The sequence below is a fragment of the Strigops habroptila genome, chromosome 1 (genome assembly GCF_004027225.2).
Source record: "Strigops habroptila isolate Jane chromosome 1, bStrHab1.2.pri, whole genome shotgun sequence".
Lineage (NCBI taxonomy): Eukaryota > Metazoa > Chordata > Aves > Psittaciformes > Psittacidae > Strigops > Strigops habroptila.
This window is the reverse complement of record NC_044277.2, coordinates 52,066,414-52,085,850: the sequence shown is the minus strand read 5'-3', so window position 1 is coordinate 52,085,850 and position 19,437 is coordinate 52,066,414. Positions and strand designations below refer to the sequence as shown.

The window sequence follows — 19,437 nt, the reverse complement described above, 5'->3', positions numbered from 1 at the left end:
GATTACGCAGAGAGTCAAACCTTGTCCTGTCAGGCAGAAGAAAATACTTCCCTTAAAAATTTGTTTCAAATTACATAGCTGATAATCATGTACAACCCCTCTTTACTGTCTGGACAGAACAGAGGTCTTGACACATCAAAGTAGTAACATGAGCTGATAAAATAAAAGGTTTTTCCAGGCAGGGTCCATAGCCCTTTCCGCTTTCCTGGGTTTAGCAGGCTAAATTTGAATCTGACTAGAACTGAGTTGAAGGGCTAGAAAAACACAGCCCCACATCAGGATCCTCTTCAGAGGAAAAAAAAGTAGCCTAGTTGTAAGCCCTGGCTCCCAGCCACAAAATTATACAAGCATCCTAACAGCTTATTCCTGCTTACACAGCTGATGGAAAGCTCCTAGAGTAGAAGTTCAGGTAGCTATAAGCAGGTTTTTATTTCTCTAAGTTTGTCTTCAGACCTAGTAACTGCATTAGTATTGGTGAGGAGAAATTCTTTATCTTCTTCACATTTCATCTGGTATTAGGCATGTTTTCAGGACAACTGGCAGGTTATATGGCTCCCTGCCATAGTGAGAGGCTTGGAGCTGGCACACTGATTAGCCCTCACAGTGCTCAGCCCTCCTGTACCGGGGGCAAGGGTAGCAAGATTTATCCCCCCCACCCCATGCTCACCAGCCAGCAAGCTGACAGGGTGTCAGTGTGGATGAGAAGGTTTCCACCAGCCAAGGACCAAGCCGAGGGCCAGTCCCAGGTCACCTAAATGACGGAATCTCTGGCAAATGGGTATTCATCTCTAAAGTGTATCTATCAGCTGTAAGCAATGAACAACCATTTCGAAAGCATTAAACGTCGCTGCAAGCAGTTCGGTAGTTGCTGCTGCTATCTACTGTTGCATCTACTTGCTATTTATTCAGATATTATCTTGTTTGGATATATTTCCAAAAATCCTCTGATAGGAGCTAAGAGAAAAACATTGAATGCTTGTTGTTTTGTCTGTGTTGTTAAAATAATCCAGAAAATTCACATTGTTCCAATCCCTTAGACTAGCAAATTGACCCTTTTATCATCACTGCTGGGAACTCTCTGAAACAGAGTTTTCCTACCTATGCTAAGATAATTTCTTGACCTTCCATGCAGAGTAAGGCAATTCACACTGCCTCTGGACTGGAGCAGCCCACTGACAACCCCATCTCCGGAGCTGATTCCCTTTTTCTGCCTGTTCATTCATCCTTTCCATAGGTGGAACCTGAACCACATGAAGTCAGTCAATGCACGTAGGAAGGGAGCAGCTGCAGCAGTGATCCTAGCCACAGCACTGCTGATTAACATGTCTCTTTGTTGCTAACTTTAGCCTTGTTTCTTTCTGATGGGTGCCTACCATCCTCAAAACAGCTCTAGTTTAGTAAAATAAACAATCGGGGAAAAAAAGAAAAGAATCCTGGTTGAATTAAATTGCTCAGCCTTGAAGGAAAACATGCCTGTTTCTAACTTGGTAAGTCTAGACAGTCTGGATTATGACTAAGAACTAGGGACATTTAGAAAGACCAATTTAGAAGAGCACAGTACCATCTTCTTATGCTTCAACTGTTGGATATGTTTCCATTCTTTTTTTAAACCTTATTTAAGATGATCCAGTGGAATAATTAGGGAAGCATGAGGGAATGTTGCACAGAAGTTATAGCCTTTTGTGCTTCATGCAGCTCAGGCTCACTGGGGATTTCTTACTCTGCTGCAGGGGATTTTGGGCACGGAGCAGACTGGAGCTGAGCAGAAGGATCCATGACAACACAATTTCCCGAAAACTCTCCCAAGTGGAATAAGGGGCTGTTACAGCATTGGAATGGTGCCAGAGCCACAGACCAACACTAAATGATTCACTCACTGGGAGGGGAGTGGGAGGGGGATAAACTTCTTCCATTTTTTTTTTTTTTTTTTAAATTCAGGCTTTTTTTCTACTTTTGGCTCTTGTTCTGCAACGCTGCTGCACTTGCTGAGCTCTAGACATGGGAACTCTGTGGACTCCTGATGAGCCAGAAGTTAAGTAAATGCTTCAAGACCAGTCTCCCATCTCCTCCAGGACCTCTAAAATAAATGCTAAAGTGTCTTAAAGACACAAGTAGATTAAATAGTGAAAATCAAAATCACACTTATAAATGTTTATTGGATCAGGGCCTTTATTTGCACAAGGAAAGACAATTGCAACAAAATAGAATATGGTTTCACTCATCAAATACGAGAAACACTGTTGGTAACATATGTTCATTTTTTCTTTTTAGCACAGCTTTAGCTACTGTAACTTGACGAATCTCTTTCCTTTTTTTATAAACATTTGGTACATGTTTTACAAAAAAACCTACTAACAGAAGGTTTAGCTAAATAATTGATACATGAATCCAGAACTGAATATTAAATGCATTAGGGTTTTGGGTTTTTTCATGCAGTTGCTACCACAACAGTAAATATCATCCACAAAGTAGAAAACATAATTTTGAAATCTCATCTGAACAGAACTATAATTGAGAGTTTGTTCAGATACACTCCACATTTATATCCTAACAATGTGCCAAAAAATACAGATGTTCATCACAAGATGAGATGAAAGGGTGATTGCCAGACACATAATGAAAATGCTCTGGTTTAATCTATTCATCCCAAGGCACACTGTCCAGTTGTTCCAAACATGTTTATTTTGCTAATAATTTCAGAAATTTGGAGAATATGATTATCTACTTCCACCCCCTATCTCCGTCCCCCAGCAAAATAGTCCAATGTGAGAAACTAAGAATTAGAAATGAATGTGGAAAGTTGTTCTTACTTCTAAATATAACAAACAATGTAGGCAGTGGACAGCTAATGAACACAAATTGTGACTTCCGAAGCTGTGTATTTAGCCATTTGGCAATGAGACACATCTAGCTAAAGGCAGTATGAAAGCCAGGACAGTAACTCATTTACTTAGAGGCTTGGAATAGGAGGAATATTACAGAATTAATATGTGAGCTGGCTGTGAAATATACTTTGCAGTTCGTACAGAACAGTTTAAATAACACTTATTATTCAAAGTTTCCAATTCCCTTTGATTCTGAAATATTCTTAGCTAAAAGGTGATATAACTGGCTATGCACTGCATGGATTGTGGTTAGTGAAGAGCAGTATTACACATTCTAATTTAAAATTAATCCTGAACTAAGTAATGATGATGTCAGACATAAATTTTGAAGTGAAACCTCTACGATATAAAGTGAAATAGCCAACCAAGCTCACCGGTGAAAATTTTTAACAGATTTTACAGATGTAGCTAGGATAACATCATATACTTTTATTTGGCTGACTTGAAGTAAAAGGGCATCCGATAATTTAAACTATTTTTATTTAAATACTTTTCAAATAAAAAATGTATTGTGATTTAAGAACATTTTATAAGTTATAAAACAACCTTTGACAGATGATAAAACCCAGTCTTTCTTTTTCTAATTTTCTTTGTTTGCTTTTGAGCAAGTCAGTTAATTGATTTATACCTCATTTTACAGTTTTCTAAAAGAGGTATGGAAGAGAAATACAACATTTAAGATACTGTTTGGCACCATTAGATGAATGGATCTGTATAAAGACAGGCAGAAGTCTTTATATTGTTCACAGCTCCCAGAGGGGGAGAGATGTCTTCATGAATTTTCCTAGCTCAGACTAACTTCTTCTAGTGACGACTCAGAGCTGACATAATTCACCTTCTGCTGCCCTATGCTGCCCCAGCAGCGCAACCCTAGGTTGCTTGGTGGATACACTCTTATTCAATTTCTGTCCAGAATAGCTGGTTTTCTAGACATTCCAGTAGTAGCCACACATTAATGCTTTCCACCTGGGGGAATGAGCCCAATTTGTTTTTTCTTAAGAATCCAATATACTGTTAGCATGCCACCAACCCAGCGGCTTGAGTTAGATGAAATTAAGCTGATGGGCCAAACACATGGTGTGGCCTTCCTTTGGCCATAAAACTGAATTAAGTCTACAAGAATTGCTTTAGGGTAAAGGTAACCCAAGGTAAAGCTGTTGTAGTGTTCCTGCCTCCATTGCTAATACCAACAGAAGAATATGGATTACCTCTATTTCATTTCTTACATTTAGGCAGTTTTGTTTCCCACTGGCCATTAAAAAAGGCTGTAAATTATTTCACCTTAGTAAAGCCCTGGAGAAAGAAAGGCTGAGCACAGAACACATGAGAAGGATGGTCCCATGCCAAGATGAAGGATGGTTACAGGATTAGCTGGAGCTCCTCAAAGCCTGTCTTAATCCCTTACACAACTGTGAAATTATGGGCATATTGCTTAGATCCTGTGCTCTGAGGACCTGATGTGCCTACATTGAGCAGAACAGCCTGTGCTCCATTCCAAGAGCAGAATCATGACATTAGTTGAGCTACAAAGCATCACCAAGTTAGCAGATTGCCTTCTAGCTCAAAAACCTGATCATCTGATGTTTGTTAGGTTTGAAAGCTCTACCTGTTACTCTACTGGGCACAGTAAAATTCTGTCAGTGCCTCCAGGATACTTTTTGCTATAGGGAGAGACTGAGAGATTAATTTCATGAGGCTGCTGAGGTGAGGAAAGTTGCAGTGATGAAGCCATTTTGCTAGCCCCAACATTTCAAAGAAGAACTTGAAGCCCTCTTTGCAAACTGCACTTATACTTGCAGCACTTCAGTGGCTAATGCAAGAAGGGGGTCAATGCATTTGTGTATCCTTAAACCTCTTTTATTTATTCCTCAAAGTGAATTATCTCAATTGGATTAGTGAGCATTAAGATATTAATCTCTGTTGATTAAAATTCTTTGAAACATAGCTTTTACTGGCAACAAGAATGCATCAAAACACTAAGGACTGCAACCATGTCTGCTTTGAGTGACATGGGACACTTCTGAGCACTTGTAAATTGATGTCCCGTTTGATGATGATAACACTGCTAATCTGGGGACAACTTTATTAAATGATTGCAGAGTCCTTCCTTTTCTTTGCTGAAGAACTGCCAATTTTTTTTTTCCCTAAGGGCTTCTCCCTGGGTACACATAATAGAGTAATGCTAACTTGTTATTTCTGGTTAGAAGTCTAGAAAGCTGAAATCTGTTTTGCTGACTAGAAGGGTTCACTGATTTGAATGACTAACAATAGTTTTAAGTTATGATGGTTTTCTTTTTTTCTCACTGATACTCTTGGAATTATAAACTCTATCCACAAGAGAAACTGAAATGACAGTGAAACCAAAAGTGTAACAGCAGAATACATAATAACACATATGAACCATAAGCACAGGTCCCAGGTTTTCTGGGTAAACATTATTGAGAAAAAAGTCTTCTCTAGATGGTGAAGGACACTATAGGTTTTTAGAAGCTGAGATTAGAATTACCTAGAGGTAGGGAAGGGTTTCATATAGCAACCTTTCTCCTTCTCATTTATAAAATGTGGTTTCTTTCAGTAGAAAAGTTAAAATGACATCTTAGTTACCAGTAAGCTTAGAAACTCTTTGGCACATCTTCTAAGGAGAATTAATGCCAGTATCCTGAACTAAATCCAATGTAGGTGATTTGGCTTATTACATTTAGAGGCAGTTTCAATTAGATAGTGTTCTTCTATTTGTACCACATGCAAAAGTGCTGTTTGTGTGATGTATTAAAGAGTTACCGTGTTTCACCTCTGCAATATCTCTGTAATAGCTGATCTGAATCTTAAATACAATTTGAATCTACCTTTGTTTATTAGAGGGTTCTTCCACATGGAAGAGTTTCAAAACTTGTAAATGCATAAAGTTCAAGATTCATAACAGCTTTGCGTTGAAAAATTCCTCTTTTATTCTAAGAATATGTGGCAAGTCCATTGGAAATTCTGCAGTTTTTATGTTGCTGGAATTTCATTCAAAGTTTTCATTTAGTTCTTGCAATATACTTTCAGTAAGAAGTTTTTGGACAGGGCTTTAATTGGCAGTTTTTCTTGGATGTCTAATGTCTGCCTATAGCAGAAACAGATTATCAGGTGGATCTGAAGAAGACCTGGTTCAACAGAAGGACATCTGGGTTTTGTTTGTTAAGGAAACATATTCGTATCTGGTTTAGAAATGTCTCTTGAATGATGATCAAGGCTGCACATCCTGAGCACCCAAGGCCCAAGAACATATGACTGTTTAGGGCAGGATCTATACAGTCTATCCTGAGAAGAAAACTCTTTTTTGACAGATGTTACGTTACAACAGGGAATGCTTTTCAGCCAGCCAGCATCGAGGAGATATTCCTTCTCTGTCGAAAGACCACTGTATGGGTCTCCTCAGTCTCATGTGGACCCCAACACTCTTCAGCATGAAAAGTCAAACCATCAACAGTTTGCAGCAAGGCAGATAAGAGTGCCATGTACATAACATGTCAACCTCAGGTCCAGTAAAACAGGCAAAGGAAAAGCTAAGTCACCACTGTGTTCTTTCTTTTTCACTATGCAGATACAGCCCTGTTGGCTCCTGGGAGGGAAAAGTAACCCAGGAGGAGTGTGAGATAGCACTGCCAAAACAGCCTCTCACTGCCACCTGATCTCTCAAGAGTGTTGTGCTTTCCTGAGAGCTAAGGCATGTGGGCAGGCACAGGGGCTATTTACCAGTCTACGGCTGACCTTCATTGCCCTGTTTATGTCACATCCATTCTGTTGTAGTCAACCTTGCCTCCTTTCAAAAAAAGGGTCTTTTGTGTGCTTATTAACACTATTAGCACTGGCAGTTTTCTAATTCTGGATAATAATTGAGAAACTCTAATTACTGTAATTACTATGCTCCTGGGGTGAGGCTTTATTTTTTGTAATTATTTCTAGTGATTTTGTTTGTAAATACTTTGTTATATTAAAAGCATGATAGACAGTCATGAGTCCTTGCAGCACATTTATGTATTAACCACCTCCACTGAATTTCATCAGTGCATTTCACCACTGATTAATCAGATATTACTAAATTTCTCCTGCCTTAAGCGAAAAAAAAAAGAGTAGGAGAGACAGTGACTACTGACAAATAATAAATGATGTGACATGCCAAGTTTGATTCTGCCAACCAAGTATTAGTACCAGCCCAACAAGAGCAAAGACGGAGGTGACAGCTAGATGGCACAACTGAATATATCCTAAATCTTCCCAAAATAACTTTAAGGAGAAAAGAAATGTTCCAATGTGTGCAAACATTGAAACACTTCAAGAAGCAACCAGAGACTTTGGCCAGTACATAAAGACCTTGATATAGTTCCCACTGCTTTCCATGGAAGGATCCAGGTCTGTCTTTTGGAGCCTGTACTTGGGAGCAGTCTCTTGGGAGTAAGCAAGATGTTCTTTTGTGTCCATTTTCTGATCATGCCTACACTACTGGGACAAAAAGTTTTGTTTCGTCTAGAACAATCCACCAGAGTATGCGAAGTCTCTCAGGAAAAGATTTTTGTCTGAAATTTCACTTCTATCTTCAGTTGCTTTACCACTTGCAAACCTCTTGCATTAATATAATCCCAAATATATTATTTTGAAATACCTTAGGGTCACACTGATATATTTTTATGAGTCTTGGTTTTGGTTTTTTTTGCTTGTTAGTGTGTGGTTTGGAGAATTATGATTCTTGCACTAAAATGTAGCCATATTATACCATTAATTACTTGTCATTCCTTTATTGTGAACTTCATTGTGAGTGGAAAGTTGTTGACTCTAGCATGAAGATGACAGAGACTTTTTTTTTTTCCAAAGGCTGCTACAAGGGTTGCTTATTTGTTTAGTTTTTCTTGTAAAAGTTCTTATGTCAACCTAGGCCAATCTTAACTAACAAACACATCATCACCCATTATCAAAGAACCGTTCATGCAACTCTGCAATGATTTTTCTAAATGACTGCGAGACCTCATTTAGATTTTTAATAAACAGTCACATTCTAATGAGGTCTTCATAAAACTGACTAAATATGTTTAGAAATCATTAGCTTAAATTACCAGTACAAAAGCCTCCTCTGGGAGCCCTGCAGATTTTGTGATAAGACTTTTGGCAGATGGATTAGTATAACAGCACAAGTGAGTTCTGAATTTCCACACAAGCAGTGTAAATGTGAGTGACTGGGTAACAGGCTACTAGATAAAGAGCTAAATGTCCCTCAGGTGGATTCATTAAAGAGAGAAAACAATCATAACACATTTCTGTGCCATTTAAATACCAGGTGCATAGCAGTCTGCAGGTGCCAGAAACTCTGACAAGGGTCCCTTGCTGGAACACACAAGAGCTTAAAGGGATGCATGGTTTTGACAAGTGTGCCTCAGATAATGACAGATATTGGCAGATGTACCCAGACCCTGCTGGAGGGTAATGTGGGGACTGAGCCATTTGCAGCAGGTGCTTGCATTAGGGACAGCCTCATGGTGATTCCTCCATCCGCAATTAAAACAATCCTGATGCTTAATGCTCCAGGGCAAGAAGCAAGTTCCTAGCACTGATTTAATGACTATCCAGCCAGTGCTGGTAAACAAATACACATACGCCCCCTTAATGATTAATTCATGAAGGATGTACACTCTGTGGCAAACATGTTAAATACAAATTCCTCTTCCCTGAAAATATAAAGAATTTTTTCCTCCTCAGCTTACAATGGGTCAAGAGGGTTAAAAAATATAAATAATAAACCTCTATAAATCTTATACCAGCAACAGCAACTGAAATAGAAAACTTCAAGGTTGGGAAGGTTACAAGGTTTGCTCTGCAGGAATGCTACCAAAAGGTCCATTAAAATCATTACTAATCAAGGTGGCACAGAGCTTGTGTTAGGGGTTGCAGGACAGATGGTGTGTTTGTAATATGCCTCCCTGTTGCTGATGTTTCCAGCTCTAGGAGCAGGACAGAAGCACCAATGGAGGACTGACTGCATTTTTCTGTGGCTCATACGATCTCATTTCCATCAAAAGCTCATTTCAGTTTCTGCTCTCTGATCTCACCTATGCTGGCCTCCAGAGAAAGTGAGAACAAAGTCATTTTTACCACTGCCAGAAACAACAAAATGGCAGATCTGTATCCCATCAGGATGCTTGCACCCTGAAGAAATCTCCATGGTGGCACAAACCATTGCTTGCTGCTAAGGGAATGTGCTGCGTACCTAAACGTGAGTTGAGGCTGCCAACACTGGCAACAAGACTGGTGTCTCCCTAGCTGATACCTGACAGTTCACTCTAATTGATACTTTCTAATACTGACTTTAGGAAAACAGTCTGTGGTTTCATGCAGCATACTATTTTTGTTCTAAGGCTTGTTTATCCATACCCTGAAAACATCCCTTTTTAAGTTGTGTGCTTAGATATTTATGAATGTGTATAAAGCTTCAACGAAGAGGTTTGCCTGAGAGCTTTCTATTCTTACAAATCAGTTTTGAGTTGATATATGACCATCCAACTATTTCTACCTTCCTCTTCACTCAAGGGACTGAACTTTTAAAGCGGCCTCCACAATCCTTTTTTGTCTCTGCAATTAGTTGTACATGTGTTCCTGGAGCAGGTGTTAACTGCAGTCACAAATCCCGTCTTCTTTATATCTAAAAATAATACAGGCACCTGATCTGTTGTCAGGCTTGGGCACACAGATATCAAAAACCATTAGGATTTATATTAACAATGGACAAAGGACATAAGGAAAAATAAATTGAGATTGTTGAAACTGGACTTGCTAGAAAGGAGACAAGATACAATGCTTTGACTGACATCACATAAACAGTGCTCTCTCCTTATGCAAATGCCACAGGGCAGAGGGGTATCAGCCACTCCACCAGTGTAAAATTAAAAACATCTCTTAAAAACATGGGGCTCACACCAAGATATGTGCACTTGGCTTCTTATCTCAACACTCTGATGTACAATAATTGCAGTAGTTGCAATAGAAGCAGTGGTTGGTTTTGGTTTGTTTTTTTTTTCTCATTCCAAATGAAAGCTTTATGCTCAGTTCCCAAGCAAGCTTCCTTGAAAAACACCCATCCCAGACGAGGACTAAGACACCAGTGCATAGACAAAGCAGTAAATTAAAAGATTCAGTTATTGACAGTTATGGGAAAAAAGAAAATGGTTTCTATCAATATATGTTGAAAACAAAATTAGCCATAATGACTTGAGTAGGAGGCTTACTTAAGAAGTTACCAAGGAAAGAAAGAAAAGTACACAGTATCAACACCAGGTAACTCAAGCTTTCCTTCACTACTCAGCTCCCAAAGAAGACCTCCTGGTCCACAAATTTGGTGTACAAATAAGTAAAGCTAATTTTTTCTGGTTTAGTCCAGGTGGCTTACACGACAGAAAAACCAAACAAATCAGATTAATTTGGACTAATACACTATGAATAAGGTGTGATTTCATAGTTTAACTACTTTCCTCAGAAATCTGTTTCAGAATTACTCCCCCTCAGCCTCCCTTAAAAAAATAGATGACTCCATACCTTATTGTGTAACCAGTTCCCTGGTTTCCCTTAATAGAAATGGTATGTCTGAGATATATACAAAGATATGACGCTTTCCCTCTTTGGCAGTCTTTGCAGGCTGTGCTTTACAGAATGCAGCTTTATCAGTTACTTTTTCATTGTGCTAATGTTATCAAAGCCAAGCATCCAAGGAATGTTTAAAAATAATTGATAATGAACCTCTTAGCACAGGCAGTCATAAATATTTTATGTGCTATACTCAGTATATATGAATCTTGTTGGTCTGCTATTTAATTTCCAAAAGCAAATACCTTGGAAGTCTTTCATCTTTTTAAGCACAAAAATCACTTACCCTTCCCACTTCTACGAGATTAGTAACCATGATTATGCTGGCTGTGTTTTCATGCCATACCATTCTCCAAAAGTCATATATTGTCTCCTGCATTGGTCCTGAAACAATAAATCAAATGAAAGGTTACTATCTGAAAGTCTTATGATTGGAAGCTTGTCTCTGGGGAACTTTGAGAAACCGTGACTATACACATATATTCATATCACTATAATCATATTTTTTGTTTAGGGTCAATTTCTTTTCTGTCATCCCACCTATCTGCATTTAAGTCTTTTTCCCCTGAAATAGTGCTCTGAGCGAAAGTTAGTTCTCCAGCATTTAGATATTTATCTCTGTAATACTCAGAAGTGGAATTATAAAAAACAGATAACATTACTCTTTCTCTTAACAATTGGATGATAACCTAGGGAAGGGGTATTTGGAATGAAATGAGCCTCAAGAGACGATGTGGCTTCCTGGTGTCTAATATTTTTCTTAGTATACACTATCCATCAAATTACCCCAGCTCCTAAATTGTACTTCCTGAAGCAAGGCAGAAGTTATAGTTTTTTGCTGCAGTATATCACTTTGCAAAACCAGGGGGAAATTGGTAAAGAACCCTGGCATGCCATGGCAGCCACATCCTCTGCAGTGCTTTTCCCAACAACCTATGCTTTTGCAGACAAACACACAGGGCTTCCTGTAGCATCATGCTAAAGCTAGGTACCAGCCCACAGGAAATGTTACAGAAACGTAAAATGTTGAGAACCACCACACCACTTCGTGTATGCCTCGTCCTGTCAATTTCGACATGTCTTATCCATGACATTCAATGTGCTACCTGTGTCTTAAATCACTTCTTTAAAATCACTGAGCCAATGAGAACAAACAAATGCAAAATACTATCAGGTACTATAAACTTAACATCCATACTGAATCCATTACTGAACTGCCACACTGCAGTAAGCAATTAGTGGCTTATCTAGAGGAATGTCTTAAATCAGCTAATTGGAAGACAAATGGACGATGCATTGGCCTAAATGTTCCTCTAGTGAAGAAACCAACACTCTTAAAACATTACAAAACTACACATTGAAGATTTGGGTAGTTTGGCACCCATGTTTTGGTACTTTAAGCTCACCTTAAAAATAAACTTTTCACTCTGAAAGTCAAGTACTTAGTGAAAAAAGTAGTAATATATTGTTACTGTATTATCATGGCAGGGGGTTGGACGAGATGACCTTCAAAGGTCCCTTACAACCCAAATCAGTCTGTGATTCTATGACTTCACAATTCTATGATATTACAAGCAAGTCAAAAGCAACCCACTAGGCAAATAACATCACAGTTACGACCTAACTTACTTGGAACTCAAGTTTAAGAAAAAGGATGGTAATAGTCTAAAACTTCTGAACTTTCAGCAATTTGAAAGGATAATTTTATCATCCATAATTTGCACAGACCAAAGATGTTATGTATTTTCTCCCTTATTTTCTCTGTTTTAAAAATTCTGCATATATAGTTAGTTTCACAGGTTTCCCTATAGTCTCACAACTTGTCTTTTTCTGGCTTTGGTTGTTCATGTAACAGGAGAAAAAGCCATTTAAACCAACAGGAACCTATGACTGTTAGAACACAGGAAACATCAGAAGGTCTCAGAGTAGAAATAACTGCAGAATCTAAACCTACAATATCTGATATTACAAAATTCAAGATAATGTTGTGGATGCAAAACTGGACACCTTTTTTAATTTTTGTTCTTTTAATTTACAGCACAGAGCAGGTGATACTTTTGTGAGATTTCATTCTTAAGTATGACAATTCCTAAATTGCTCTCCATCATATGGAAATTTACAGTAAGTATTTTACTTATACATAAGTGTCCTGGATATGTAATACAGACATGGTCCAAGTGCCATATTGAATGTCACAGTAAGATAATTAGTATACATTATAGTGAAAGTTTAGCTTGCTTGTGTTTTAATATTGTAGGATTCAATGTAGCTTTTCGGGCAATTAAAGTCACAATATCATTAGAAAGGTTTTCGGCCAACCTCTCCTACTAGTAAAAGGAAGGAGAGTATTTTAATCACTGTAGGAAAATACTATTTCTCTCAAATCTTACACAAATATTCAGCAAAATTACTATTGTTACCATCTTTTAAGGAGTGTAGCTAAAAATAAGATTAGGGAAAGGCAGATTTCCACAGAGTAGTGACCTGGAAAGATTCTGCAAGTTCATGACACATTATTAAGATTATTTAAGCTTAATCAAGGCCAAAAAGCAACCATGCTATTGCTTCGAGAATTCTGATTCGCAAACTAGTTTAATGGAGAAAATCTAAATGGCTCCACTGCATTCTGTCAGCATAGGATTATGTGATGTTTCAAGATTGTTCATCTGAATATGTTTTGAGTAAAGCTGCAGGAAAGGTGACAAAAGATCCTCTGTCTACACAGTCCTCTTCTTTTCCCCTTGCAAGATGCCAGAATCTTTGAGAAACTGAGGGGCAATGTAGCCAGTTTCTTTATATTTCAGTTTTCTTTCTTACAGATTCACTTGAGATACAAGATGGTCGGGCCTTACTTTGTAAGAGTCATTTCTTTTTGACAGCCCTGGGATAACCTGTGACAATTTATACCTGATTTTTTTTTCTATAGACAGCATAATTTGCTTTATGATTTAAAGATTCCTACATCACAAAGTACAACTGGGGAGAGATCCTAAACACTAAATTCTTCCTAAAGATTTTTAATATGTCATTCTTTATAAAGAAAAAAAAAAATAAAAGAAATTATGAGAAAAAGAAATCTTTAGAAAAAGTAATAGCATTTTTCAGGCCAGAGAAAGCTGAGCTCTGACAAGTCTTTCAAGCTTGATTCCAAATGTTCTTCTAGAAGAAATGTCCTGTTCTGCAGTGCTGAGTACGCTTTTCTCAATCTTACTATCCAAATGACAAGACAATCTAATTAAAAGTGCTTGACAGGATTTCCTCCTCTCTTCAAGTATTCTGAAGTGTTTCCTTGCTTTTCCTCTCCAACTCTTACATATAGCCTCCAAACTTTTTTCACATTCAGGACATTGAAAGTTAAAAAACCCCACCTAAAAACCTACCTTAAATTCTCAGAAAGTAATTCTTTTCTACCACATTTTTCTTTTCTTCTTGACATTTTTCAAATTATTTTCTGACATATGAATAAATTATTACTTGTCTCCAGCTAGAATTGAAAAGCATTAGAGGCTAGGTAGGGTTGAGGATTTATTGTCATGAAGAACTGAACAATTTGATTCCAGAGACTCGTGGTAGGGAGAGAAAGAGCCTGTAATTGTTCTAAGCATCGACTTAACAGATGTGTGCCCAATAGGCAGGAAAGTTATTCTCAGCAGTTGCCCCCTTGCAGGAGAAGAAGGTCTGAAGAGAAGGAACTGTGCTGCCTAACAGTAAGCTTGTGGCGTACACCATTAGCTACACAATATAGTAGTTGGTATTAAAAATTTCTGCTGTGAAAAAAAGAGATCAACAACATACTGCCACCAGAAGATGAAAAACAAAGGAGAAATCAACCCTCCAAACCCCAATCTAATTAAATGCATTACTGAAAAAACTCAACAGAAATGATCACTTGTATATATTGCAACCATTAGTTGTATTACCAGTAGTTGTTAGTTGCTGCTCTGGGAATGCAAGCTTATTAGGAAACGGAAAATCACACAGCTTTTAAGAATGGTTTAAACTCTTAAGAAGCTGCTTCTATACACAGAGTTTTTTAGAGCCTTTATTTCTGCTTGTTATTGTGAGACCCAGTTCTAACAACTGGTATTGCACATAGGGTATGTGATCAATACAAAAGTGATCAACTAGCCCAAAATATAGGAAAAAAGTGTTCAGATGTAGGAAAGAAAGCAAACACACCAAGAAACAAGGGAAACTGAATCCTGAAATGTCCCTGGCACTTACTGAGATGGACTTGTAAATCTATGGGTAATTTTTCAATTTCTAGAAAAGCTGGTGGCTTAAACAAGGAACAAATAGCTTCTAAAACTTTTTAGCGTAGAATATCAACTCCAAAAGCTGATCTTTAGTCCACCTGAAACCAAATTCAATGACAGATACTAAAACTAGAAATGTGCAGGAAATGAACAGATGCCCTTAAGCTCTAAAGGCTCCCCAGAGACAGTGCATAGGTAGTTGTAGCCATTAGGCATGTCTTGATAGCAGCAGTGGACTGACAAGATGCAAGACTTATATCTGCAGCAGTTAAATTCCATCTTGAAAAGAGTGCAATAAAACTTCTTCCAGTGAGCAGATGTGTCCACCCCACATGAGGAGGTGGTTATAAAATGGTGCCCTTGACTAACGGTTACTGCAGTTTCTAGTAGCAATGATGTCTTCACCTTTTACTGAAGTATTTTTACTTTTGCCGCTTGTTGCTGTGGCTGCCTACAACTTGACCATTCAAGGACAGCTAGCTAATATGCTTGTATAGAGGGAGTGGTGTTTTAGCCTTCATTCTCAACTATGCATGATCCATTCGACATGAACTCGAGACATGGTAAATGCTTTCTTAACAGAGGCATGGCAAAAAAAGCCAAAAGAGATGATTCCCTTTGCAACCACACTGTTGAAACCCCCCAAACCCATTATATAGCAGAAATTGTTCAAAATACACATGAAAGCATAAAACCAGAAATGAAAAAAAAAATAATTACTGGGAGAACAGGCTACAAGCTAACAGATTGAAAAGTTCAAGAATTCTCCTCTTCCTAATAAACCTTTTAAATGGGACAGACTAGCTGTTAGTAAGGTAATGAAAAGAGAATTTCACATAGAAGCTGTGGCTGCCCCATCCCTGGCAGTGTTCAAGGACAGGCTGGATGGGGCTTTGAGCAACCTGGTCTAGTGGGAGGTGTCCCTGCCCATGGAACTTGATGATCTTTAAGGTCTCTTCCAAGCCAAACCATTCTTTGATTCTATGAAAACTACAGGGCGACTAATGCTCTCCCAGTCCAGTGATTTGATAATCTATAAATGCATGCTACATGCTCTTTTAACCAGTCTAGAATTCAGAGGTAAGAATTAAATGCCCTTTCAAAAGTTATGTAAAAAATTGCAGTTAAATGCTACTTTAAACTATAAATATCACTGACTGTAGGCAAGGGAACATCTCCCTTAACTGAAATACATTTTTTCCCTAATCAATAAGGCAATGTGCTCAAGATTTTAGCAGCAGGAATCTGCAGGCTCATCATTAGGTGATCAGGTTACCATGCATGTTCAGTTCTGTCAGCCTCCCAGCAATCTCATGGGAAGCTCATCAGTGGTCAGCAGCTCTGCAATCCTGGACACCTCTTTGCATGTCCAGATGTAGACTAAGGAGTATAAGATTAGGTTCCGCTTTTTCACAGCAAAGTAAACGAAAATAAAATGTCTTGATCTTTCTATCTAAAATAGTCAGCATATTTAATGAAAAGTGACAGATCCAGTTGTGCTGATGCAGTCAAATAGCAAGATAAACTGCTAGTTCATTGGTTTTTGTAATTGCATCGCCACTGCTCCACAGCACCACAGCTGTATGCTGGCTCATCCCCGCCCTCTCCAAATTAGGGGGTTTCTGAGTGGAAGACACTTTGAAGATCTGATCAGTTGCTGATAATCTGATTTGTGAAAAGCAGCCTTTACCATGTGCTTGTTGAATAGATATGGTAGCATGCATTTAACTTTCACTCACATTTCCAGTAGTCCTTAAGGGTTTAGTGTCTCCATGGAGGCCAGCGAAGTGCAGAACAAAGCTCTGCTATAAAAACTTAAAAAACTCAGGCAGTGATCATGCAGTCTTTCAGCTATAACTTCTCTCAAAATAGGTTTAGACATTTGTTTTCTACCACAACATTCAGACTTAAATTAACTTTAAAACTTCTACAAGAGTATGTTTTCATAGGCATGGTATGTATGCTTGTATAAATAACGTGAATAATTTTTAAGTCTGAGATAAAACTGGTCAAGATTTCACTAAACCATATGGGCCCTCCACTCACCAACAGCTATCCAAAAGCATACAGATCAGTCTTTTGTAGTTTAAGGTGTCAAGAAAATAATCATGAAAAAGAATCAGGTCATATAATCTGGATGCTTCTAATGCTTTAATTAAAGTCCTTCCAAGTCTGTTCCAGAAACTAAACCAGCATCGAAGATAAAACGTACCCCAGTGCCATGCATCTGTTCACTTTTACTGAAGTCTCCTATAGCCCTATCATTGTACAAATTAGCATACCTAAAAGGCAACAGACTTTTGCACTGGCAAAACTTGGCCACAAATGCTTCAGTGTTATTTATTAATTGCTGGTTCCTAGCTGCCATACTTCAGTATTAATTATTATTTGTTGCTTCTGTATATCCCAGCTCCAGACATTCTGTGCATTAAAGAATCTCAATGAAATTGAACAAAACCCCTGTAATGAGCTGAAAACCCACATTCTCGCTTTTACCACTCTATTTCATTTGACTTAAAGTGTTGACTGTGATGGCATTTGAAAAGCACTTTCTAATTTTAGCCTTACAAATATTAATTATTATGTAGTCTTCAGCAGGGCTATATTGTAATTATAGAGCTATGCTGGCTTTCCTGATAAGACTTCCTTGGAAATCTCTCTTGCCTTGGAAAAATGCAAACAAAGCAAGCTGTGGATAAAGTTCTGTTGAGGTTGGTTCCCTGTAAGTATGTTAAGCCAGAAGGCAGCCCAAGCAAGAAAGCCTGAGGCTATGGCTACTCTTACGTGAGGTATGGAAAAAATTTCCCCCTGAGTTTTAAACCTTATTTTAACTGACTCCTCCGTGGTAGTAGATTCACAGATGATGCAGAGAAGAGCCACTTCTTTGAAGAAGCTGTAGTTAATTCGGAGTCAGGTAAGAAATATCACCATTTTGTAAGCAAGAAGTCTACCAGAACTTAATTCAGAAACAAATAAAAAATATTTCTCCTAACACTAGTTTAAACCCAGGCTTCAGAATATACCATGCATATCAATTATATGCAGAATCTATATTTGAGTTGTAGCCAGTCCACCATTTCTTTTCTGGCCTTTTGCAATGATACCACCTTACAATGCAAAAAACCAGAAAACAGTATGCAGTAACACTATTCCACAGCAAGTCATCTGAGCTATACTCAAGTGAGTTAATCAGAACTGAGCTATGAATTTAAAATGTGTTTTTCATTATTTCCTCATCTTAGATAGATTGTCAATAAGACAGAGATCAGACTGAATCTTGTTAGCTTGACATCTCAGGAAAACACTGCTTATAAAGCAAGCTGCAATGCTTTATTAGGACAAATCCTGCCCAGTGCAGCTACTGGCACATAGAGGCTCTCTACTGTATCCTTTGCTCAGAGAAAACAGAACTTTCTCTCATTATTAGCCAAGGGACAGCACAGTGAATAGTAATCAGCTGATTTTCAAGCACAAACTAAATCCTACCTTCTTTGAGCTAGCCAGTCAGCAAGCCCAGCTGCCTGCGCATTGCTCTATGTGAAAATTGGCTTTCACAAAATGAAATTTTCAAAGTGCTTTCAAGTCCCATTAGCTTTCAACAATGCTTAGATTACTAAGTGACTGAGGTGCATATAGAAATTTTATCTATAGTTCCCATGAGATTGACTCGTGCTTTGGCTGGCTTCCTATACCACCTCCTCCTATATTTAGAAGAGTCAGCAGTAGACCTTTCACAGGATGAAGGAAAGGAGGAGATTGACCTCTAAATTCTCCATCTCTTTCCAAATGTAAAATAATATAAAAACATTTGGCCTGTAACATGCTATTTAAAATGTACAGTAGTGATGAGCTACAATCCTATTGTTTTATGAAATATACACATCTCACAGCTAGCTAAAAAAACGCCAAACCCTCCATTCTAAATTCCCAGTTTAATATAGAGATGCTTAAAAATTATATCCTTTGAGTAATGACAAACCTGGTTATTCCAGAGATTTTTTTCTTTGAAATTGTTCATTTCACAAAACTAGATATTCAGTTTGAAAATACATATTTTATAAGTGTGTATATACACATACACATCAACTATTGGCTAGAGCTGGATCATTTCTCTTGCTGGCATTTTCTCTGATCCTATTCTTTGGTGATTCTGTGGGTAGCCAGAAAGTTTCATAGGGATATGGTATTTATTCTCTGGAATATCATACAGCATTTTCTTTTCTTTATTGATACAGATCTAACTAGGCTGGAACAGTGCACATCTTCATGCATTATTTTGTCTGCATTAAGGTACCATCTGGGAATCCCAGCCTGGGACTGAAGCTCCACTGTAGCGGGAACTGCATTACATATTAAATGCCCATGAATACACAGAAGTTGTTCATGCCCCTCACAGTCACAATCCAAACATACCTCGAGAGGCAACAGGAGGCAAGGTAGGGTCTGAATGAAATGAACAGGCTTGGTATAATATACAGCAGCCACAATATGCCAGTTCTCTAGCCATTTCTGAATAATTTTACCTGTCCCTACTACATATTAGTACTTCCACTATGTTCACAAACAAGTCACTTAAATATATTTTTAAGTCTGAGACCAGACTTTATTTGTGCACTCTTGGCAGGTGCTATTTAAGGCATTTTTATAACACTACAGCTAATGCTACCAGTTAAGCCTCCATCTAA

At 38.1% G+C, this 19,437-nt stretch overlaps 1 protein-coding gene across 1 annotated transcript in view; it reads right to left on the bottom strand.

Moving 5' to 3' along the window:
- PTPRM (protein tyrosine phosphatase receptor type M) overlaps positions 1 to 19,437 on the bottom strand; it is a 443,651-nt gene that overhangs the window by 23,265 nt on the left and 400,949 nt on the right. The window contains exon 23 of the mRNA XM_030477498.2: positions 10,783 to 10,880. Coding sequence (XP_030333358.2) covers positions 10,783 to 10,880 — 98 coding nt within the window. The remainder of the gene's footprint in view (positions 1 to 10,782; positions 10,881 to 19,437) is intronic.